This window comes from Ictidomys tridecemlineatus, chromosome 6 (assembly GCF_052094955.1).
Source record: "Ictidomys tridecemlineatus isolate mIctTri1 chromosome 6, mIctTri1.hap1, whole genome shotgun sequence".
Taxonomy (NCBI): Eukaryota; Metazoa; Chordata; class Mammalia; order Rodentia; family Sciuridae; genus Ictidomys; species Ictidomys tridecemlineatus.
The window spans coordinates 74,034,535-74,060,291 of NC_135482.1; the positions used below are offsets into that span (position 1 = coordinate 74,034,535).

The 25,757-nt window shown below is 33.2% G+C and overlaps 1 protein-coding gene across 15 annotated transcripts in view; it reads left to right on the top strand.

The window, feature by feature from the left end:
• Kif21a (kinesin family member 21A) overlaps positions 1-25,757 on the top strand; it is a 145,335-nt gene that overhangs the window by 100,560 nt on the left and 19,018 nt on the right. For 3 of the 15 annotated variants that reach the window (XM_005334026.4, XM_005334027.4, XM_040280809.2), the window contains 16 exons: positions 1,977-2,045; positions 2,149-2,363; positions 2,514-2,667; positions 2,830-3,024; positions 3,430-3,531; positions 4,293-4,458; positions 4,939-4,959; positions 9,623-9,683; positions 10,173-10,227; positions 12,891-13,105; positions 15,526-15,633; positions 17,013-17,141; positions 19,172-19,210; positions 19,887-19,898; positions 23,448-23,584; positions 25,090-25,270. In XM_005334026.4, the coding sequence (XP_005334083.1) occupies positions 1,977-2,045; positions 2,149-2,363; positions 2,514-2,667; positions 2,830-3,024; positions 3,430-3,531; positions 4,293-4,458; positions 4,939-4,959; positions 9,623-9,683; positions 10,173-10,227; positions 12,891-13,105; positions 15,526-15,633; positions 17,013-17,141; positions 19,172-19,210; positions 19,887-19,898; positions 23,448-23,584; positions 25,090-25,270 (1,859 nt within the window). The remainder of the gene's footprint in view (positions 1-1,976; positions 2,046-2,148; positions 2,364-2,513; positions 2,668-2,829; positions 3,025-3,429; positions 3,532-4,292; positions 4,459-4,938; positions 4,960-9,622; positions 9,684-10,172; positions 10,228-12,890; positions 13,106-15,525; positions 15,634-17,012; positions 17,142-19,171; positions 19,211-19,886; positions 19,899-23,447; positions 23,585-25,089; positions 25,271-25,757) is intronic. The other 12 variants (XM_021732220.3, XM_021732221.3, XM_040280810.2 and 9 more) reach the window with 8 other exon arrangements.

The window sequence follows — 25,757 nt, forward strand, 5'->3', positions numbered from 1 at the left end:
ATATCATAAAAATCATTTGGAAGTGTACAATTCAAGTTTTTAGTATATTCACAAACTTGTGCAGTAATTACCACTAATTCCAGGACATTTTGTTACTTCATAAAGAAATCCATATCCAGTAGCAGTCACTCCCCATTGCCCTTAGGCCCTGACAACCACTAATTTACTTTTTATCTTTATGAATTTGTCTATTCTGCATATTTCATATAAATGGAATCCTACCATATGTAACCCTCCCCCTTTCTTCCAGAAGTGAGGATTGAATCCTGGGCCTCACCCATGCTAGGCAGGTGCTCTAATATAGAGCTACCTCCCCAGCTCCATATGTGGTCTTTTGTGTCTGGTTTATTTCACTTAGCATGATATTTTCAAGGTTCATCGTGTTATAGCATGTAGCTATACTTCAAATTCCTTTTTATGGCTATACTGATATAGTACATTTTTTTCCCATCCATTCACCAGTTGTTGGATATTTGAGTTGTTTCCACTTTTTAGTTATTTATTTTGGTTTTATTGAAAACTTCCAGATGACAATAATAATTTTTTTACAAGATATGCCATCTATCTCTTTATTACTAATTCATTTGAGATGAATTATCAATATATTATCAATTCATTTGAGATGAAGTATCAATATCAAACAGTTATCTTCTGGGATGGAAAATTTGAATTAACCATTACAATATGATGTCTATATTCTGTTATAAAGAAATGAGGCTGGCTAATCACATAGAGAGTCTAACACTTAGACTTCCTCTCCTACTTATTTGTTGCTTTGTGTGCATGTTGAACCCCTTTCTAAATTATTCCTTATCATCTTCATCTTTCATCATTTAGAAAGATCCAAGTGTTATATTCTATGCAAAAATATGAATAGTCTTGAGTTTTGGTTTTTAATAGGGAAAAATTTAATATAGAAATAAGTTCCAAACTATATGTTAATTTTAGCTTTTGATAGTTTATACATTTAAAAATTTTTTTCTGTAATACTGATTGAAACCAGAGCTTGCACATGCCAGGCAAGCAATTTACCACTGAGCCACATCCCCAGCTCTAAAAATATTTAAAAACTTTGCTTCTATGTCAGTTATTATGGTAGGCAAGGTAAATATTGCAGGGATGAGATAGAATCCTTTTCTCAAAGAATTCTCCTCTGAGGAGAAAAACATACATAAACATGAAGTGAATGATCTGTTTGGAATTGAGATATAAACATGAGGGGGGTTTGTTATAGAAGAGATTATAAGTGTTAGAAGGGATGCATTTAATCAAGTCCAATTCCTAAGCTTTGCCAGTGATCACAGAGTTGAATAAATGATAGAACCAGAACTAGTATCTATGTTCTTTTTTAGGCCAGAATTCTTTCCTAAATTATATATAGAATAGCTTAATCTATAATTAGTTACCTTTATTGTCTAAAGTACCTAGAAACACATTGCTAATTATCTTTATTACCTAAAGTACTTAAAACATGTTTATTGTTCATTTATTTTACTCATAATAATAAAATTGCAAAATTACTATAAAATGCCAATATGATTAATGTCTCACTATATTTAAAAGTTTATAATCATTATATGTATAGTAAGATGACTCTATTACAAATATTGTAAGTTGTTTCTTCCTGCTCATGCCTCAGCTAGCAATTCAAACAAAATGTCTTACAAAAATGGTGAGGTGTAAATAAAGCATTTAGAAAAGTACATGCATATTGCAAACACTATAGTGTTTGTTAAACAGAAGTGAGTGGTACAGAGATAACTTCAATTTTTAGGCAGCGATGGCTATATCACTATGTGTTTATGTTTGTTGTAATAAAAGAGCCCTATCTGTAGTAATGGATACAAGGTTATTAACTCAGATTGTGCTAATAACTCTGGAGGTTTCCAGAGACATGGGGAAATATGTCAGTATGGGAATAGGAAGTATCATATCTTTTGGTTTAATATTTCAGTTCATTCAATATTATCTTATAGCACCAACTTAGACTTCTGGAAGCCCAAAAAAGAAACCAGGAGGTGGTTCTTCGCCGCAAAACTGAAGAGGTACAGTAAGCAAATTGACCATTTGGAGGAAACATTTTGACCTTGAGATAAATGACGTTTTTCTATAGACTGAGAGACTGAGACAACTCTTGTGCCATTTCAGGTTACAGCTCTTCGTCGGCAAGTGAGGCCCATGTCAGATAAAGTGGCTGGGAAAGTCACTCGGAAGCTTAGCTCATCTGATGCTCCTGTTCAGGACGCAGGTTCCAGTGCAGCTGCTGTGGAAGCAGATCCATCAAGGGCAGGCACCCAGCAGAAAATGAGAATTCCTGTGGCAAGGGTCCAGGCCTTACCAGCGCCCACAACAAATGGAACCAGGTCCAAATGATTCTTCTTTTGCTCCTTATATAAACCTTTTGGGTGTTAATATTGAAAACTGTGCATAAATTAAACAAGTCTTATTATTGGCAGATGCACAGTCATGTAAATGCATAGTAATTATATTTGTCTGTTTTTATATGATTATAGAAAAAAATATCTGAGGAAAGGACTGACTGGCCGAGTGTTTACTTCTAAGACAGCTCGCATGAAGTGGCAGCTCTTAGAGCGCAGGGTCACTGACATTATCATGCAGAAAATGACTATTTCCAACATGGAGGCCGACATGGACAGACTCCTCAAGGTACAGAAAATAGAAACTAGACGTGCTCCCCTTAGCCAACTGTTAATTTTACTCTTCTAAATTTGTTCCCTGGGTACATTTAAGTTTTTGTTTTTGTTTTGATTGTCCTGTGTATGAGTAAATAAATGTTATTTCTTAAAATCCAACCTGTTTTTTCAATAGCAACGGGAAGAACTCACAAAAAGACGAGAAAAACTTTCAAAAAGAAGAGAAAAGATAGTCAAGGAGAATGGAGAGGGTGATAAAAATGTGGTTAACATCAATGAAGAGATGGAATCACTGACTGCTAACATAGATTATATCAATGACAGTATTTCTGATTGTCAAGCCAACATCATGCAGATGGAAGAAGCAAAGGTAATTTAAAAGATGTCAGATGGCTTGATGAACTATATTTATCTTTAAAAGCTCTTTGAATTTTTAAAGGAAGGAATTTCCTATTTATTGGTTTAATCTAATTTTCAGATTTTACATGTAAACAACTCCTTGCTGGCTCTCCCAATTTATCTGCTGATTTTGTGATATGGTTTCTTGTTTGTGCAATGCATATATCTTTTATAATATCCTGCCTTGAATTCTTAACCACTCACATGTGTCTTTTTTCAGATATATTTCTTGGTGAAGGGATAAAATGTTAGATTTTTCTGAGGAGTCTCACTGGCTAATCTAATACTATCAAACTAATACAGTAGGGTTTTGCCTTATGTTTATATACAAGATTCAGGTCAAAAATCATAATCAGAATATGCTGGTTTGATGTAGGAAGAAGGTGAGACTTTGGATGTCACCGCAGTCATTAATGCTTGCACACTTACAGAAGCCCGATACCTGCTAGATCACTTCCTGTCAATGGGCATCAATAAGGTAAGATTTAGCTACCCTATTACTGAAGCATAAGTTTTGACCCATTCATTGTAGTGTTGTTTATCTCTCCAGTAACTCTTCTCTTTGTAATAAAGAACATTGTTTTTAAAGAAAAGTATTGGTGACTTATAATTATGCATGATATTGGGTTACGTACGTTGTTACATGTTGTTACACAGGAAGCACTTTGTAAATCTTTTTTTTTTTTTAAGAGTCAAGAAAAGTAAGGAATACTTAGATCAGTTTTATTAGCTTGTTGTTTATTATATTTGTCTTTTAGAACAGATAAACAAATTAGAGAAGATATAACTCCAATTTTACTTTATCACAGGAAAAAAGTTCTCAGAGTGAACGAATTTGGTATCATAACTGGCTTAGTATTGATTCTTTATAGCTGGAACCAAAACTCAGACAGAAGAAACAGTCATATAGAGCTTGTCTAATTTGTTACCAGTGAAGATGATTATGACTTCTGACTTGCTTGTTTTTGACGGGGACTGTTTTAGACCCTTTATGTTATGTTCTCTCACTCTTCAAAATGTGCCAGGAAGTAGGTATTATTCACATAATTTTATGCATGAGGAGACTGAAAATCAGTCTCCTGGACAGGTAAACTTGCCCAAATCACCAAGCTAGTCAGTGGAGAGTCGAGGTTGCATGATGGTCTGTCTGATGTCAAAGTCTGTGTATTGTAAGCATTTGCTGATCTTTACTGGTAGACTCTATTTTGTGTGAGTCAAGATCATTTGTTGTTGTTGCAGGGTCTTCAGGCTGCCCAGAAAGAGGCTCAAATTAAAGTTCTTGAAGGTCGACTCAAACAAACTGAAATAACCAGTGCTACACAAAACCAGCTCTTATTTCATATGTTGAAAGAGAAAGCAGAATTAAATCCTGAGCTAGATGCTTTACTAGGCCATGCTTTACAAGGTAATTTGGACTACCTTTTAATTGAATGGTTGCATGGTAGCTTTGCTCTTTGAACATGCTATACTCTATCTCTTTCCTCTATGGCTTGACTGAATAGATGCTATACTTATGCTCTGAATAACTATTCTGTCTTTAATCTGCATGTGTATATAAATTTGGGGGGAAGTAATTATTGTTGTTCAAAGAAGTGATTGTCAACTTAAAAAGATTTATCTAACTTTATTATGTAATTAGTTTTTATGGATAAAAACACCAACCAACTTTCAGAATTGGTTATTTAAATTACTTAAAAGATTAACTAAGTTTCATTACTTTATTCTGCGTCTAACTGCCCTAAAAATAAATTCGTGTTTGCTATGGCATCTATTCTATATATCTTATAAATGGTTCATAATCTTGTTTTATGTGAGAGTTCTTAACACTGGATCTGTTTTGATTGGAGTATTGCTTTTTGTTTCCTTTTTGCTGTTATTTGCACAGATCTAGATAGCGTACCATTAGGTAAGTATGTTTAGCTTTCTATGTACCCTACAGCTGCATGAATTACTAATTGTTCATGTACACTAATTGTGGTACATCTTAAAGTTTTTATTGGCAGTCAAGTTGTTGTTGCATGATCATTTTTTAAATGTTTCCTTGACCACAAACATACTAAGTCTTTTGTCTTTATTAAACATTCCTGATTTTAAAACTCTTAAATGTTCAAAGAAGTATGCTTTAGTTATTTGTCTCTTTTATTATTTGAGCTCCAGTTATAGCTCCAGTTTCAGAAACCCTCTGAGTCCTTTCTCTTTCTTTAGGAAAACATGACATATATGTTTCTTTTAAATTTTTAAGTGTATCTGTTAACATGCATCTATTGTTTTAACGTCACAAATAACTTTGTTTTGCATAAATCTTTGGTATATATTTGCTGTGTTCTTATCTATTCTTTATTTTTGTAAAATTAGTCACATACTTTTAATATTAAAAAGTGAATAAAGCTATCAAAGACTTTATTTCAGCAAGGTGATGCCATATTTATAATCATAAGGATATTTTCAAGTTAGAATGTGCAATAGAGATCATTGAGTACAAAGGTTTTTAAACTTTTTCTCTTTAACATCCACAACAGTTATGCCCACCTGATGGTAACATCTGTGCCTCCTTTTAATGATATATATATGTAGGACCAGGAATATTGGGGAAATTTTATTATTGGTGATGTGTCTGAATGATTATTTGGGGTAGTTTTTATTTGCTTAAAATTATTTAAAAATCTGATCATAATCTTTTTCCTAATTACATAACTGTTATATGTTTTCTAAATGTTGATACTTAAAGAAGAAGAAAGTAACTGAAATATTAAATGTAATTACATCCCTATGTTGTTAGACTAAACATAGTCTATGAATCTGTATTTATTTTAAATGAAGTCACAAATATATGATCTATTTGATTTATATACAGCATGTTAATATCTAAATAATATTCCTTGAGATCAGTGAGATCAACTGCATAATATAATATGTATGGAAAGCTATTATTTTAAGCTACTCAAGCTTTGACAAGGATTGAGACAAGACCAACAAGGTCCAATTAGGAGTGATTAAAAGAACCATATAGGCCACTCAGGTTCCTGGCATTAAATCCAGCATTCTTGCCATTCTATATGTATTAAAGGAGATTTCATCCCCTCTTTCTTCTCCTCTCCTGTCCTTCCTTTCTCCTCTTCTTCCCCCTTCTCTCATTTCTTGCTCTTCTTTCTTCTTTTCTTACTGTTCTGTTTCTAATGCTTTTCTTTGAATCACTTTTAATTATACTTTGAGGAGGGGTCAGAAGCACTGAGTGCAAACCCATTCAGCTGATATAACCTGTGACTCATGGCAGAGTCAAGAGATTGAGGATATAATCTAGATTAGAGGAGCTGAAGGAAAAGCATAGAAAGAGAAAAGAAAGTTGTCACAGTCATTGATACTTTGCTTAAAAAAAACAACAACACTTTATTTAGCTCTTCACTTAGCTCTTACTAAGCCTTTACTTAGCTCTCCAATTGTACCTGAAGCCTTGGACTGGGTGCTGGACTCAGAGATGAGTGAAACACTAACCTTGATCTCATGGACCTGATGCCCTGCTAAGAGTGACAGACCATCAGCAAATTATGACACCATTCAGTGAGGACAGTGGTTGAGATACATATGAGGAATTATGGGAGCACAGAGTGGGACCATCCATAAAGAATGGCAGTGTTGATGAAGACTTTCTGGAGGAGGTGACATTTCAGATGAAACATAAAGGAAGAAAATAAGTTATCCAGGCAAAAGACAATATTGAAGTGTCACTCCAGGAAGAGGGGTAGCACAAGCATGAAGATATAGCCATGATATTATGTAGATGAGGCCGACAAACAGATTGTTGCTTTTGAACAACAAGTATGTGGCATGTAATGATGCAACTTTAGGCTGAACCATAGCCAACACCCCACACTACTAGGCTAGTATTTTAGGGGCCTTTGAAGAACATTTATTTCCCACACACTACCACCCAACCTGTATAAGGGTCCACAAGATCACTTCTGTCTCTGGAGATTTGTTAGAAGATTCATGAGACTCAGCATGTAGTTGTATTTGTGACTGAAATTTGGGAGAACAATTGTGGTAAGGATGCACAGCTGGAAAAGGGAAAAGACACAGATGGGTCTATAGGGATCCATGTGCAGGCTACCTTATGCTCTCTCCCATGAGACATCACTCAGACTCTAGCCCCAAGGAACAAAAATGCAGCTGTGTGTCAGGCCAGAGAAGTCCATTAGACATTCAGCACCAGAGTGCTGTTAGTGATGGTCAGATAAGTACCCTCTAATCTTTGGTATGATCTAACACACCCTAGAATTCAAACCTCCAGAAGGAAAGCAGGTGTTCAACATCAGCCATGCTGTTTGCACAATCCAGGCATAGCGAATAGCCTTTGTTCATTTAGCATTGTCTGGGGATTTTCTGAGAACTGTTTTCAAATGTCAGCCCAAGTGCAGTCTTGTAAACAGGTGTTTCTAAAGGTAGCAGTCTCAGGGTTGCTGTATAGACTCTTTTCCATAACTACGTTTTACTATAAATATAGATCTTGTATTTAAAAAAAAAACTTTAAAAAAAAAAGACTGAAATAAAAAAAATCCTGCTTGGTTATTTCCAATGATGTTTGTGAAATTTTACCCTGATATTGATAAATCTTAGGACAGGTGGGAGTTTTGTCTGACTTTAGGTTTATGATGATGAACAAAGCTTCTGGCCATGGATTAGGGTTAAGTTCAGAGTTGGAAGTGCAGTAGAAAGGCCATGGTGTGTCCTGCTGTTCAGATAACCCAGATAACTTCAGACCATTCTTTGTCCTGATGACTCCTCTCTTTGTGACTATGGGTGGGGATCTCTTTGTCCAGGTTGTTTATGTCAAGACATATTGTCTCTAGGGTGTACATGCACAATCAGGGCTGAAGTGGTTTTCACTAAACACTCCCATGATGTTTGCATTCTGTTTGGTTCCATCACTCTCTGAAAGAAAAAGGCAAGCAAATTGTAGCTTGCTGTTATACCCGGGAAAACAGAGGCTAGGCTTCTCATTTTTTTGGGACTTCTTTTTCTATATTATCTACTCATTCAATCACCTTAACACTCAATTATGCTGTCTTTGAAACAAGTCCTTGAGCCTTCATTGAGTGACAGGCTTTGAAATACACATTGCCTGCAAGACCGCTCTTTTCTTACTTCAGAAAGTAAACTCTCTTTGTGTAGGTTCTTTATGTGGTTTCATTTTAGATACCGCTATCAATTATTACTGAACTTCTCCAAAGGTGTCTGCTAAACCAGGAAGGAAGAGACTCTCAGTGGAGAGACAGAAAATAGTTGACTCAGGTGTCACAGTCCACCTGTGTGATACATAATTAGAAATTAAAAGAAAGTGACTCCTATGTATTTTTAACTAAAATATATGTTGCTTACAATACTGTCTTTAGTTTATGGAATGATTTTATAATATATGTGTTTTTAAAACCTGTACTTATATTAGGGCTTTTTGATATTTTAGCTAGTTTACTTTCTGTGGCTGTTTTATTTACTGATTTCCTACTAGTTTTAAATATTTGATTTTTCCTTTTTTTCTAGTCTGCTGCAGTTGTTCTGAAATAGCAGTGGTTTATTTGTATTAGTTTATAGAACTGTTGCATGCACAGCTATTTTTTTGTCTTCTGTGTACATGTGAATGAACTGCATGCTGGTTTGTGACTTCTGAATATCTTCATACACTCTATTCTACATGAAGGCAAAAATTAAGCACAATTTTAAATGAAAAATATTTAAGTAAGGTCCCATAACTGCAGAGTGTGGCAGTGCATACCTGAAATATCAATGACTTGGGAGGCTGAGTCTATAAGGATTATAAGTTTGAAGCCAGCCTCTACAATTTAGAGAGGCCCTGTTTCAAAAATAAAATTTAAAATGGGCTGGGAATATACCTCAGAGGTAGGGCATTCCTGGGTTCAATACCTAGAAACTAAAAAACAAACAAGATGGCATAACTGATAAAATGTAAAAAGTGTATTTACATTTATGTAGTATTAATAATGGACTCAGTTCATTAAAGCTAACTCATACAGCATTTATTTAACTGTGTTTAAAAAAATTTTTTTTTCACACTGGGGATTAAACCTGGGTGTGCTTTACCACTGAGTTACATCCTCAGGTCTTTTTGGTTTTTAATTTTTTATTTTGGGAAGGGTCTCACTAACTTGCCTAGGGCCTTACTAAGTTTGTGAGACTGGCTTTACCTTGCAATTCTCCTGTATTAGTCTCCTGAGTTGCTGGTATTACAGGTATGTGCCACCATGCTTACCTTAACCTTGTATTATTAATTAGTGGATTTTTGTGTTTGGTTGAATACATGACTCTGAAAGAAATATATATAATTATATATCCTCAGATAAATATATGATCTAATTCCCATCCAATATTTTTCCACGTTTCATCATCCAAATGTATGGTTTTCCTACTTTGAACAGCTACTAAAACCAAAGTGCCCATCTTGAGACGTTGAACTTATATTTATATAGAATAGGGACTATAGACATCAATTAAACTATGACATGTAGATAACATTCATTTGGGGACTTTTCTTTTTTCTTTTTTTTTTTTTTTAGAAAATGTAGAGGATAGTACTGATGAAGATGCACCTTTAAACAGCCCAGGATCAGAAGGAAGGTAAGAGAGCCTAAGGAGACTGAATAGATTTGACTTGTTTCTATATTTTTAGTATTTTTTATCTTGTGTTAAACAATTATCATAAAACATAAAACTTTTTGAATTTTATGATGAATAGCACTAGAAACAGTAATTATGGGGGCTATAGACGTATAACTCAGTGGTGGAGCTCTTGCTAAGCATGCATGAGGCTCTGTGTTTAATTTCTAGTACTAAAAAACAAAACAAACCCCTCCCAACCTGAAAATAAACAACCACCACCAACAATGATATAGAAACCAAACTAAGTCATCCTTAACCCTCACAAATTTTAAAATAAAAGTAGTGGGATATTTAAGGAAGAAAAATGACTTTTTAAAATAAATTCATTTTTACTTTAAATGTTTTCTGTTTTCTATAGATACATATTTTTCATATTCATAAAAGACATGTAGTTTTCTACACTATGTTCTCACTTAATCCTGTAGCTAATTTCTTCTTTGCATACAGCACACTCTCTTCAGACCTTATGAAGCTTTGTGGTGAAGTGAAACCTAAGAACAAGGTAAGGAGAATTGAAAATACCAGGTATTATTATCTTAGGCTATAGATTTTGCTCTTCATAGAGTAGCCAGTGGGCACACTTTTACCATAATGCTCTCATTTGTAAGGAATTTAGTTGTTTTTTTTTTAAATTATCACTTATCTGTAAGTGATAATATCTGTAAGTGATAATTGAAAAATAATTATTTTGAAATAGTTTTGTTTGTTGAAATTTGAGCTTTAGGGGCTGTGGCTGTGGTTCAGCAGTAGAGTGCTTACCTAGCATGTTCGAGGCTCTGGGTTCAATCCTCAGTACCACATAAAAATAAATAAAATAAAGGTATTAAAAAAATCATATTAGTCTTTAAAAAAAATTGGAGCTTTATTTTATTCTTGCACATTTTCCACTGGATATGGGTTATGGAGACTAATTCTTAAGCCACTGGTTAACTAAATGTAAACCAACATACAAGGTAGGGGCTTTCAAGGTAAATCATTTAGATTGGAGGTTTAAAATCATTATCATTGATGAATTTTGAAATTTCAGCATTTTCGTATATTCTTAAGTGTTATTTATTTTATTTAATTGGTGTCTTGAGGTAGCTTATATAATGTTGACCCTTAATTATAGTGTTTTAAAACTTATGCATCTATAATGGGTATTTATTGTGTTTTAAAAAAATATAAATCATACATACTGTTAAATATGTAAGAAACCATGATACATTTCAGATTGTGAATGGTTGTATTTGATACTAAATGAATTAACTAATGATCTCAAAGCATTTGAAAACAAAAAATTCTTATAGTGTTTAAGTGTTTGTTGAACAAATACATAGAATCACAACCTGGAAGAATAATACTATGCAAATGCATAGATTTAAGGCCAACTATTGTTAATCAGGTAGTGTAAATGAATAATTGGTAGGATGTAAAATAGTGTATTCCAGGGGTTCATTGTAATTGCCTACATAAAGAAGATAGTCACCATAAAATCTTGCTTATTTTTGCCATGTGGGAATATGAAACTAAGTTTACCAGATCCTACTTTCTCAAAAGAAATCCTAAATATGGATTTTCATGAAGAATTTCCTTATCTTTAAAATACTGAGAAAAACTAATAAAAATATGTCTCCAAATTCCTGTAGCTTCTTGAGCTACTGACTTGATGACATATGGTTTGTGTTTTATTACACTGACCAACCAGGTTACCAAAACTCAAAGCAAACATTCTCAATATGACTTGGATCCATTTCTAAGCAGGAAAGAGAATCTCATAAAGTAACTTTTAGGTCCTGGGGAAGACTAATTCCTTATGTCCTTGTGAAATGTCAGAGAGAGATGTGAAGTGATAGCCTAAAGGTTCTCTCCAGAAAGAACCACTGTGGTTGGAAATTACCCCCAAAAGATTCCTATCTTCCCTGGGTCCCTGGTTGTGGAGAGAATTGAGTGTAAATCAGGGCTGCAGGGCTTTCTCTTATCTAAAGGTTTCTGAAGTGCTCCCTGCTATTTCTTTTGAATTGTAAGATACTAAAATGGTGTCCTATAATTTTTTTTCACTCATTGAAAAAATAAAGTTGATCTTGTAAGTCTATACCACTGTGCTAAGTGCAGGGGTACAAGTACCTATCCTCTGGAGTTATATAATCTGGTAGACCCTTTGTTTATCTGTTAATATCTCAGGGATATCAAAACCAACTCTGAGTGGTAACCCCGTTTATTTGGTTTCTAAAAGTAAGGAAAGGCCTGGGCTTGGTAGCTCATGCCTGTAATCCCAGTAGCTCAGGAGGCTGAGACAGGAGGATTGTAAGTTCAAAACCAGCCTCAGCAATATTGAGGCGCTAAGCGACTCAGTGAGACTGCCTCTAAATAAAATGTAAAATAGGGCTGTCCAGTGGTTGAGTGCCCCTGAGTTCAATCCCTGGTACTCCCCGCCAAAAAAAAAAAAAAAAAAAAGTAAGGAAAGGAATGCTTATATAGTGAGTCTGAATTCTAGGAAAATGACTTACCCACTTCACCAAGCTGCTTAAAGCTAGTGCTGACTGGTATTGAATTAGCCAGTAGACAGATTAAACATAGATTTATGGCATTAGAAAGAAGAGAAGGGTCACAAAAATTGAAAACAAATATTAAAAATGCATATTTAAGAAAGCTTTTTAAGTATGAGAAAAATGAGAATTTAGTTGAGCATCCCTAAAATTAATTATCTTCTGTCTTAATTTATTCCTTCCTTTCTTCCCCACCATTTCCTTCCTTCCTATCTCTTTCCAATTTATATTGAGGAAGCTGGCCACTTGTGATAAATGGAGGCAGATTGTCTGGCCTTTGCCACTTACTATCTGCATGGCCCTGGGAAAATTATTTAGTCTCTTTGTATCTTAGTTTCTTCATTTGTGAATAGGGATGATGACATGACCTATCCATGTGTTAATTAGACAATATACTTAGAATTATGCCTTGCACATAAGCACAATGCACATGTAGGCAATTATTGTGGCTTCCATAGAGCTTATCTGGCTAGAGCTCTGCTTGTCACTTATCTCACTTGCTTTGTTTGACACCTTTGTCAGGGAAATATAGGCTAAATGTTTTTGCCTATTTCAAACTAATATAAATCTATGTTCTCTAATCAAGTTCTGTGCAGAAGTTTGCTCCTGATTGCTTTTCCTTCCATTCTCTAACTAGGCCCGAAGGAGAACCACCACTCAGATGGAATTGCTGTATGCAGATAGCAGTGAACTAGCTTCAGACACTAGTGCAGGAGATGCCTCCTTGCCTGGCCCTCTTACACCTGTTGCAGAAGGGCAAGAGATTGGAATGAATACAGAGACCAGTGGTACTTCTGCTAGGGATAAAGAGCTTCTTCCCCCATCTGGCTTACCTTCTAAGATAGGCAGCATGTAAGTTTGGCCCAGCTACACTAACTTCTTTTCTTCTAGCTTTTATTTATTTATTTTTTTAATTTGCATGTTGCTAATTTCTTACTTCTATTTCTATTTTTAAAAATCTTGTATAAATAAGATCTTTGATCTTCAAAGTCATTTCTGTTAGATATTGTTTCCCCTGATCTTTTTATGGTCAAATAATTTAAGATGAGATGTTCTTTATGGAATTGCTTTGCCTTATCACTAAGCTGTAGGGTCATTTTAGGGGTTTCAATTTTAACAAAGGTCAAGTCATGAATTATAGACAAAGTTCACATATAAATACTAAAGTGGGATAAAGTTATGCCTTTGAACCCAATATATATATAAACAAAAACTTAAAGACCCACATTTTCTCTGGATACCTATCTCCTAGTTCTTCAAGCCTGGTCAGAGTAGTAAATCTTTGCTGACCATTTTAAAGAAAAAAAGAAAGAAATATGAATTGCAAACTTACTACATTTTTAGCTTTTCTAATTCTTTACCTTGAAGCACATTTCATTTCTTGGATGAGTGTATGCACAAGTTATTTTTATTGGAGTTATTAAACATTTGAAGAAAAATATTCTCTCTCTTGTCTATGATATTAGGAATAAAGTTTTCTACTCAAAACAAGTCTTTTTGCTCAGAATATTTTCATTAATAGTTTGAGAACAAAGAAATATTTCCCGACACAGGTTAGTGTGTGGATATACCTTGTGTGTGTGTGTGTTATGGTAGTTATATTAAAATTAGATCAGTCATTCACTTGTAAAGATTTTAAATAATATTTTCAAACTAATCCTCACATACAATCTAGAAAGCAGTTTATGGAATATCCACCTCTGCACTGAGGAATATTGCCCTCACAAAAATGGTACATACTGTATGACTGCAAATAAAACAAAATCACAAACTTTCCACCACTGAATATATGTTTCCGATAAGATTCTTCATTTGATGAAGATATTTCCATTATCATCCACTTAGTAATCCCATGTGCTTTTAGTTCCAAAATTAATTTTATTGATGACAGAACTTTCTTGCATGTGCTTGAGGTGGCTAATGTAATTAACTATTGAATACTGCTAACCAGTATAGCTATGGCTTCAATGCATTTGTGGTAAGAAGAGAATAGAAGAAATGTTTTTGGTGAAGGTAGTGATATAGAACTAAGCACAGGTTTTAGGGCTTGCATGTGTTCAGCATTTAGTCTGTCAGATGAGTAGGGAGTTTTGGAACATCAAGATTAAATCTGTGGCCTGGAATCCAGATTCAGGTAATACCTTCTTTTGACTTTTTTTTTTTTTTCATTTAAAAAATGTACCCTTTAAGACAGATAGTAGAAAATATATTTTGAACTCTATCTTCATATGATTTAAGTTTTCATAAATTCAGAAATTTATATTGTAAATCTGAAATTCTTTACAAATTTTAGAATTGCCAGTTACTTGGTGTAGTAACTCTCGTAAGCCATTCCTGCATGACATTCTTTCATGAAGTAAAGTAATTATTTTATAATCCTTTTGATTTACATGACACAGAATTTCTAAAATGATTTGAAAAGTCAAGACACATGAAGTTTAATATATTTGTTATCACTTTTAAATAGGAATCATGTAAGCCCATTCTGGGGGTCTGAAAATTCTTAGTTTATTTATTTTTTCTTATTAATGTAACTAGCCAAGAATAAATTTTTGCCACCATGCATAAAAATCATTACTACCATATATTAAAGTCATAATCCTGAATTTTTAATTACATGGCAATCATTCAACATTTAAAACTTATGAGAAGGATTTTTTATTACTAAAATATACATAGCTACTAATTAATACCTAATTATTAGTTCGGTAAAATCATTGTCATTATTTTTTTGTCTATCTGGATTACTATTTTGTGACTAAATATTAATTTATTAAATCTCATTGTTTCTCATATTCTGATAGTCTATTATTCTTGTTCTTACAAAACTTTTATAAACATAATTTTCCTTCAACTGAAGTAATTGACAATAAAACTTTGGCATTTACACTTAAAATGTTTATTATAGTTATTTAGCAGTATAGTGTTGATGTTGACATGTAATGATAATAGGTTTAAACATATTTAATAAGATTACCAATTCAAAATTTCTAGTTGTGAAACTTCCATCAATCAAAAATAACTCATGTAATATTTTCCTATTCTAGTTTAATTTTTCGTGTTCAAGTAATAACTATTAAAAATTTTAGATTGATTGTCTACCAATCAATCTAAAATTATTATATATATTTAAAATAATTATTATATAAGAAATAATCATTATATATATTATATATTATTATATATAATAAATAATTATTATATATATTTAAAATTATTATATATATATTTAAAATAACAGAAGATAGTTAAAGAATCTTTTCCTATTTTAGTTCTAGACAGTCATCTCTGTCAGAAAAGAAATTACCAGAGCCTTCCCCTGTAACACGGAGAAAGGCATATGAAAAAGCAGAAAAATCAAAGTCCAAGGAACAAAAACAGTAAGTGATTAATGCATTTTATGTGGAAGACTGTACAATACATCTGCTGAACCAGATTCTGAAGGATAGTACTGTTTATTTTCTAGATTTAGGTTGGCTCTGTGGTTATGATCGATTTGACCAATCAAGACAATCAAGTCAGCTTGTGTGACTTTTTGGTCACACATGTAACTGTTCATATACGTAGCATTTATTCCCTTTCATGTCCACTAACTGATTTTTCAGTTACTTTTGTATTATCATTGAAAGAGTTCTTATGCATGTGGGCTGAGGCATATTAAATGTATATTTCAAATAGTGTTCTAGAAAAATTTAAAATTATTTTGACTATCATTTGATAAAACAGACCTTGACTACCTCTTTAGAGTGGCTGGTAAAAAACTAGTATTAATCACAGGGTGTGTTAGTTGTGCCATTATCTTGCTGTTTTCTCATGTTTAAATTGAATTATCCTCATTTGTTTAGTTTGTTAGTTTTTTGAAGGCTTAGTTTACTTATTACTATATGATACAATCTGATGACCCACTTAACTGGGCATTTATAAATTGCAACACCATATCACACATTAATTGAGTGGATTAGAGCCAGGGTTACCTTGCCACACCTTCCTCAAATGATCTAACTTTCTGTGTGTGACAGGTAGCTCTCAGACATGTTATTGAGGGAGAGCCTCAATGCCAGTCTACACTAAAATATTAATAAAATACATTTTCTTAATTTCTTTATCATAAAAATAAATGTGAAAAGAAGTGTTCATGCATTTTCTATATCTAAGTGGACAATCTTATAGCACCCCTCTCCCTTGTGCTAAGAAACACTCTCTATTTTGACACTGATATAGCTGACTTGAATGTCATAGAAATTATCCTTCTTATCATCCTAACTTCCTATATTTTTAAAGTTGCAATTTGCCTGATTTTATTGAATCAAATGTCTCAAGAATAATTGGAAAATGGGGAATTGGAGTTAATAAATAATTTTAAAATAAACAAATGAAACATCTAACTAGGCAAATTGTTCTCTAGCTCTCTGTGTTCTTATCTATAAAGTGAGCAATTTGTCTCAACTCTAAAATCATACGATTTTAAATTTGGCTTGCTTTATGGATATGGACTTCAGATTTCAGCAGGCAGAACTTTTCATTAGCGCCACCTTGTGGTCCATGTAACAAAACCCATGTAACAATTTTTTAAAAAAATTTTTAATTAAATTGTTCAGTATGCATTTTATTTTACAAAAAAAAAAAAAAGTGAAAGAGAGGAAGAAAAGAAGGAATTTTCTAATGAAAAGCTTTAAAAAAATCCCGCATGTTTCCTATAACTTTCCTAACAAATCATAACCAATTAAAGCCATCTGTTTAATGTTCTTTTTTCTTGTAGCTCAGATTCTGGAACTTCAGAAGCTAGTCTCTCACCTCCTTCTTCCCCACCAAGCCGGCCCCGTAATGAACTGAATGTCTTTAATCGTCTTACTGTTTCTCAGGGAAACACCTCAGTTCAGCAGGATAAGTAAGTCATTATGGAAAAGAGCCCCAACTATTTATATACAAGTTTTTGAATCTTTAAGTACAGTCTGCAAAAACATCTCTGTGTGGGAGATGGTGTCTGACTTGTGAACTCTTGCCATATTACATGTACTTTTTCCAATGGGAAAGAACCATATAATCTAAATGAGAGAAAATTATTTTCCTGCTGAACATTATTCCCTGTTGTAGATTTGCATTGCTATACTTTGACACTATCTTGCCTCTTCTTTTGCAAGTAAATTAGAAATGAAAAACCTCTGAGACTATTTGAAGTTTAAATTTCTTGGGATTCTTCAGCTTCTCTGTGCCCACAAAAGCTTCCAATCCTGGTCTCCTGAATGGAAAATAGGCATGATTTTTACCTTTGGTAGATACAACAACTTAAGAAACCATTCTTATATGTGTAACCTGTTACTATCATTTGGTGATTCTAGACAAATTCACCACAAGACTTGTGTTCTTGGATAAAAGAGACCCTTGGAGGAGGTAGGGGAGGAGGACTGGAAGGAGGTTGTGGGGAAGGAGAGGATGTGGAAAATGTTACTTTCATTAAATTAGACAAGAGAAAGTATCCCTACACTGAACCATAATCTCTTGCAAGAATTCAGTACTAACAATATTGCTGTGAGGCATTTATTAACTCTGACTTGTCGGCTTGGATTTTGAATAACAGCATCGTGACTGTATGTGCTTGACATTTATCCTTCTATGCTGTTATCCCTCTGTATATCACAGGTCTCTGAAACATATAGGATGTCATTTAAGATGTTTATGGCATGTTTAGATTATGCTAAAATGGCTCTATATACTTAAACATTCCATCATTTTGAGTAAAATTTTAATCTGCTTAATTTATGGATACATTTAATTTTATGTATTCATTATTATATTTTATATAATAATTTTATATCGTTAAACCAGTAAATGACATGTCCTTTAAATGAGAAAGAGTCTAGAGAGGTAAATATGTTATGTGTTATTAAGCAACACTTAAAAAATATTGTTAAATCATTTCTCTCAGTTATTGAGGAAAACAGACCATTGGGGAACTTTGGGAAGTCAGTTTTCACTAGTTAGGTGAAGAATTGCTAAATTTTATCTGCCATGCATTCACAGGAGTTATAAATTTTTCTGTCAGTCTTGATGACCTTGATAATCTAATCATAGTTTTATATTTTTTACTAAATATTGTATGAACTATAAATAATTCCGTTAGCTAAAACTTAGGATAACTGATCCTTTTTGCATTTCAGAAACTTCTACCTTTCATCTCATTCTCCCCAGGGCTCTTTTTGAGAGCATTTCACTTCCCTGGTGAGATGTGCATCCCACAGGCTGTATCTGACCACATTCCACACCAGCACTCACCTGTCTTTGTTGTCCCGAAGTCTCTTATACAATATATTAGACTTTCATAAAGACTGAACTCACCTCTAGTCTTGAAGGCTTCTGGGTAGGACCTTCAGTAGTGGCTTGCCTAGTTCTAAAATTACACTAAAGTCCCCTAATTATTAGAGTCTCCTTGCTCAAAGGAACTCAGTGTTTTTGAGGTGAGTTAAAACCAAGGATTATTAGAATTTTGACTTAATTTTCATGGAAACATACAGTGCATTTGTGAAACTTCCACATAAGAGTCTAAATCTACTGAAATGGAAAATTTTTTTGTAAGTACTAATTATGTTAAATGGAATAAACCTGGAAGTAACCTAATTCACGTACTTGTTATTATTCCTGTCTTGGGCCTAAATTTTAGAAGTGAGGATAGATTCTGTGGATCATTAATAGAAAGTTTCTTCCCTGTCTAAGTCTTGGTAGAAAACATGAGTCAGGTTTCTTGCCTGACTTATCTATATTTTAAACTTGCTGATATCCAGACAAATAGAAGAGCAGGCCACCAAAGGAAGCATTTGCTGTGTCTGTTATTTGTGCTGTTGATTTTCAGTCCAGTGTCAATGTCTTTAACTGTTGACATCCGTATTCTTTCTGCTCATAATTCTAACTCTTTCACTATAGGTCTGATGAAAGTGACTCCTCTCTGTCGGAGGTACACAGGTACTTTCTTTCTGTCTTTCCTACATTCTGGCATTTCACTGATGTTCTAAAATGCCTTCCTAGAAATCCTAAGCAAGTCTCATTTTTGTTGCATGCATGACTTGTTGTAAACCATGTAAATGCACTAATATTTTTAGATGTATTGCTTTTAATGTATTTTTTGCAATGATACCTGAAAGTAGTGGCCAACTCTTTTTATATGATAGCTTAAAAAGTTGTGGTATTTTTTGTGTGCTTTATGTCTTTGGTAGAAATGTTTTTTAAAAGAAATAAAGCTTTATGATTACTATTGTCAAGAAGGTTTGCTTCTCAGTGATTAGTTCTAATGCTTCCCATTGTGTGGGATGGATCAAATATTTTTTCTTATTGGTTTAGCAAATTTAAACAAAAAGGTCACAGGATAAAGGAATACTAGGGGGAAAAAACATACTATCATGCCAAAAATTAAGAACAAAAACTTGAAACTAAAGGAGGTTTTATTGAAAAAAAAAATTTTTTTTCCTTACTGATAGACGTAGTTTCTAAAATAACTGTTGAATTTTTTCATGTTATGGATTTTGGGAGGTCTTAATTCTTTCTCTCTTTCTCTCATTTCCTCTCCCCACTTGTCCTTTTGTCTCTTCCCTTGTTCCACTTGTATCCCTTGTTTTATTGCCATTTTGCTGATCATCAACAGATCCTCCAAAAGGTAGGCAGGGGAAGGGAGAGGAAATCAATATTCCACAGTATTATAAGACTTTACAGATTTGAATAGAACAAAAATAAATGCTTCCTTTCCCCTTCAGATCAGGTGTCGTGAACAAACTTGCAAAATTTAACCTTAACTTAATGAATTACTTTAATGTTCATTTTTCATATTAAGAATTTGAATGGATTAATTCTAATAGAAATACTGTGGATATATTCTTCCAGTGCCTGTATTGTTTTCTATTATCTTTTTGTTTGTTTCTTTGTGTTACTGAGGATTGAACTTAGGGGCACTTTACCACTGAGCCACATCTCCAGTCCTTTTTAGATTTATCTTGAGACGGGGTCTCACTAAGTTGCCAAGTTTAACCTTGAACTTGTGATCCTCCTGCCTCATCCTCCTGATTAGCTGAGATTACAGGCATGAGCCACTGCACAGAGCTTTTCTACTGTATTTGTTTAATATATATTAGGTTATATATAGATAGATAGATAGATATAGATATATGTTATTAACCCTAATATTCTGAATATTTGAGAATATTAAAGTTTCTAATTAATAAAGTGCTGTTATTAATATCAGGATTAATTTTCTTTAGAAGACTAAATAGTCAATGATATTAAAATACTTAAGAATGAAAAAGAGACATCCTTCTTTCCAGGAGCCAAATATTTAGAGTACTTTCCCAGTATGATCTTTGATGTGACAGATTTCTATTGGATGTTATATCATTAGGGGATAAAGTTGGTAATATGCTATAAATTTTTCTTTATAATCATCTTTTGATTTATATACATGAGTCTTTGCTGTTTGAGAAGTAACAGTAGTAGCCTACTCTTCATTATAATCATACCTTCTCAGTATTTGAAGTTTGATGGCTTCAGCTTGTAGCTATGAACTTGACATCAGCAAGATTTCATAATAGCAGATTTAGACTCTTGAGGAAACTTCACTCCCATTTTAGTTTTAATCTCTTTAAATTGTCAGATTACAAATATTTACTGAGCATTAATTTCAAGAATTTGAAACTGACATATGTATTCAAGTAATTGCATTGGATTTCATAAAATACACGCCCAGAGATGACATTTCTTGGTAGTATTTCCAATGATAAGACAGTCCTTTCACTTGTGAAATCATTATAACTAGTCCTTAAAAATAAGGTAGTTTTTTAGCTGATCTCAAATTCATCTCCTTTACATCTCTACTCATTAGTCTTTCATCAGCTCTCTTAAGTTATGCCAAATTTAATTTAATACTTTTATATATGTATTTAGTCTGTTTAGTCTTTCTGCAGTGCCACTGTATCCTCTCTTCAGTAAATGTTCTTTATTAGTTTAATAGTTCTAGTTTCGTCATCCGTTCTGTAAGTAATAAAGTCTTTCTTGTACTTCTATTGTTTTGGAAAAGTCCCATTTTTTTTTTCATGTTCTTCTTAAAATGTGGCATCTAAGACTAAACCTCATTCTAAATGTGGCCTAGGTGAAATACCTTAGGTCTCTTACATTCTTCTGAAATAGTTACTTCTGTTGAATGAATCATTGAGAGTGTTGGTAGGGGAACTACATATTGTTAATTCTTTGATCTTTTATTCAACAAATTTAACCATTTAGGTGTTTAAACCTAAGTTACTATGATTGTCTTTCCTACTTATGTCATTCTATTCTATCTTTGACTTAAATTTTATGCTTACATTTTATATAGTGATTATTTATTGCTAAGGAGGTTCATAAAAAAAATGAATTCTTTCAGTGATTTTTTTTCCAGGCAATACAATATACTAATAGCCTTTTTAAAAAATGAGTTTTGTTTTGGCTCAGGCATTATTAACACAATTAGGCATAGCAATGCATTGTTGCTCTGTTTCTTTTTATATATCTTTATTTGTTTTTATGTGGTGCTAAGGACTGAACCCAGTACCTCACACGTGTGAGGCAAGCACTCTACCACTGAGCCACAACCGCAGCCGCCAGCTTTTTAATATATCAATTTAATAAGCCATTTCTGTTTTTATGGCTAGGGAAAGATTGATGAGGTTTATGGCTAGGGAAAGATCTCTGAGATTGACTCTTTAGTGTAACTCTTCAGTCCTTGGAACTACCTTAGTAGTTCAGTTCCATGATTACCTTGTCACCAGGGATATTGCTTAAAAGCCTTAATAAATGGCTTTATTTGGAGTCCACATACATAATAAATATGACACTGACTTGGTGTGCCACCAATTAACCCTACAAAGAATTTCTCCCCAGGAGATTTGTGAGCTCATGTTCTCTTTTATTGATGAACATTTATTTTTAAGTGTTTATATAATGGTTCATTTTCTGTTTTCATTTGTGATACTCTTCAAGAAATTTCACCGATGTATAGTATCTGAAACCTGTTTTCCCACCTTCTTTTGGATAATCAAGTGTATATGTTTTGTTTTCTTTATCAATCTTTGGGATTTCTAAGCACACTGACAATGATTTTCCCTCCACAATGCCATATAATTTCAAAACCTTATGACATAGTAATTTAAGAACACAAATATCTGAACTCTTTGAGTACATCTGCATTGTCAGTTTTTCTCTTGTATTCGGCTTACATTTCTTTTTAATCACTTTTGTTCTATACCTTGGAAGATTTTTCTCTTTCAGGAACATGGAAATTAAAGTTTTTCTTTATATCTGTATTTGTCTTAGTATTATACCATCTGCTTTAAATGGACATATTTTATCAATTTTTCTTCTTGCTCTGAGCTAAGTATTTGATAGATTTATCACATCTTAATTTATTCTCAGATTAGCTTTCCCAGTGCAATTATTTTAATTTAGACTGTTTCTTAAACTTCTTTAAGATAGGAAAAGTGTTTTGATAAATCTTTTTATTTCCATAGTGCTTAGCCAGTGGCATAAAGGAGAAACTCCAGAAATATTAAACTTATGAGAAACTCCCTAAAAAGCTTCACTGTTATTTACAATTCTCATTTTAAAAGTGTTGAGCTTATTAGAATTATTTTCTTGCTTAATTTTCTGATCTTTTGAATTCTCCTCCCTTCAATTTCTGTTCATGCAGACATTCCTCTTTTTTCTTCAGTTTTTGTTTGAAAATTTCTTTCTTAATGTAAGGTGGCATACTGTGTATTATTCTTTCTTCAGCATGCTCCTTTTGACCTAGAATTACTCTCCCACATGACCTTGAGTCACTTCTTTGAGTTATTCTTCATTTCTACGTCTTCCTTATTTGTCACAACTAAATACACTCAAACAGCTCCCAGTATTGCTTCCTTAAACTTTGCAGAGATGAAATTGTTAATGAGAAAATCCAGATATATCATGGGCTTTGCTGTTTGTAGAACACAGCTGCTAGCAGAAGCCTGATTAGTTGCTATTAGTACTAGTATTATCCCCCCTCCCCACCTCATTTTTTTTGCTTATAAACAAGCAAGGAAGCAGTCTAGATTTTATTACTAATTCCTTATAAAGACTTCTTAAAATAAGGAAAAATAACTTAGTCCCATGAGATAGAGCTGTTGAAGTGAATCTTTGTATGTTTTTTCCCCAAACTCAGGGGCATAATCAACCCATTTCCTGCTTCGAAAGGAATCAGAGCATCTCCACTTCAGTGTATTCACATAGCTGAAGGGCATACAAAAGCTGTGCTCTGTGTGGATTCTACTGATGATCTCCTCTTCACTGGATCAAAAGGTGCTAGTAGTTATTTAGTGTGGATATTTAATAGTTTTTTTTTAATGGTTTAGTTTTTACAGGCTCTAAAAATATCGAAATGTTTCAGACTAGTAAGATATCTCCCTTCATTGTTTGGGTGGTTCTGGGTTTTGTAATGCAGGTTAATATACACATTTATAAAAGGCCATTAAAATATCTAGTGGGGTAAAAGAAATAAGACAATAGCAACTATCATTTCTTGAATACTAGCTATATTATCAGAGGCTGTGAGCCACTATATAAATATATCTCATTTATTTCTCACCACCTGAATGGATACATATTATATCTTCATGTTATAGATGAAGAAATTTAGGATTCAAGAGATTAAATTATTTTCCTGTGTAAATATAGCTAGAAATTGAAAAAAAAAACAGGATTAGAAACATGGTCTACTCCTCTCTCATCCTGCTCTTTTGACCCATTTGGTATGATTCCAAGAAACTAGACATTAGCTATAAATGCTCTTACAGACCATGTTTCGGGGTTTCAGGAAAGGGAAGATTATGCCTAGGTGTGAGAACCAAGAAAGGCTTTGACCAGAAGCATTTAGGATGAAATGAATAGGATGCTTTGGATATTGGCATAGAAGAAAGGATAATTAAGATTACAAGGCAACATTAGCACAGACATAGCAGTTGAAGTGGGCTGTGTTTGGTAACTAAGTCCCATAGTGTTGAAAGTAGAATATAAATAAGAAAAGTGGTGGACAGTGAGAACGGGGAGATAAAAAGGAAGCATGTGCAAGGAGTGTGGTGGGCCAGTAAGAGTTCCTTAGCATTTAGAGACATTCCATGATTCAGTTTAACATGCAGACATTATTGTTCATTGTCTATAAGGGAAGCATATGGATCTAGCTAGAACTTAGGAATTGAAAATAATGGCAAGAAATTTTACAGTTAAAAAATCTGTTATGTGAAAGTATCACACTTTTCTGATGACTTAAATTTAACTCTCCAGGATAATTATAGATTCAATATGTCAGCAAAACAAGGGGGAATAGTTCTGGGATTATGTTTTGGGATCAAAGTAAAAATAAAATCCACTAGTGCCCTGGAAAAGAAAGGTATGTGCATATGAAAGATCAATAAGAGTAAAGAAAGCAGTATGTTTTGAAGATATTGGTTGGAGATGGCAATTTTAAATTCAGGGGCAATCTGAAGCACAACTCAGATTGTGCTTATGACTATTTAAAAATATTTAAATATGGGTATTTAAAATTTTTACATAAATATTTTTAATACCATGTAATACATACAACAGGATGTTCCAAACTCTAATCTGATCTATTGCACCTACCTTGCTATAAAACCGCTACAGAAGGTTAACATTGAAGTTAGGATGCCTGTTGCAGTTTAATTGAATAATTAGATTTCCTTTCCCATATTCTTCTTGTAGAAGAGAAATTGTTTAAATAATTTTTATTGTTAAGAGAACCTAAAGTAGTTCATATTAACAGTATTTCCTCTTTTTATTTGTTTTAGATCGTACTTGTAAAGTATGGAATCTGGTCACTGGGCAAGAGATAATGTCACTGGGGGGTCATCCCAACAACGTTGTATCTGTAAAATACTGTAATTATACCAGTTTGGTCTTCACTGTGTCAACATCTTATATTAAGGTGTGGGATATCAGAGATTCAGCAAAGTGCATCCGAACACTGACGTAAGTAACTTAAAAATAGCTTAAGGGGCTGTAGTTATTTTCTTTTTTACTAAAGACAAGAAAATATAAGGCTATGAATGCATTTAATTGTATATATCTATCGACTCCTCAGAGAAAGTCAAAGTTTTCATAATTAAAGTACATATAAATAAGGGAAAAATAAATTGACAAAATATAAGATCCTGGTTTTAAACAGGAAAGGATAAAATATTTATTTACAACCAAATACATATTTCATGTTTTTCCCTTCCAAATAGTAAGAAATTACATTTCATACTATTTACTACTTGATGAAATTGAATAATTTATATTACTCACTTCAAATAAATATTAATCTTTGGAAAATGAGCTCACCAATACTTTGGTATTAGTACAAATTTTATAACTGCTGTTTGTGTTGGATAATGATATTTTGCCCTAAGATTGAACTATTTTACATAATCAAAACTAAGGCTGCCTCTGCAATTGCTTAAAGGAGAAGGGAGCA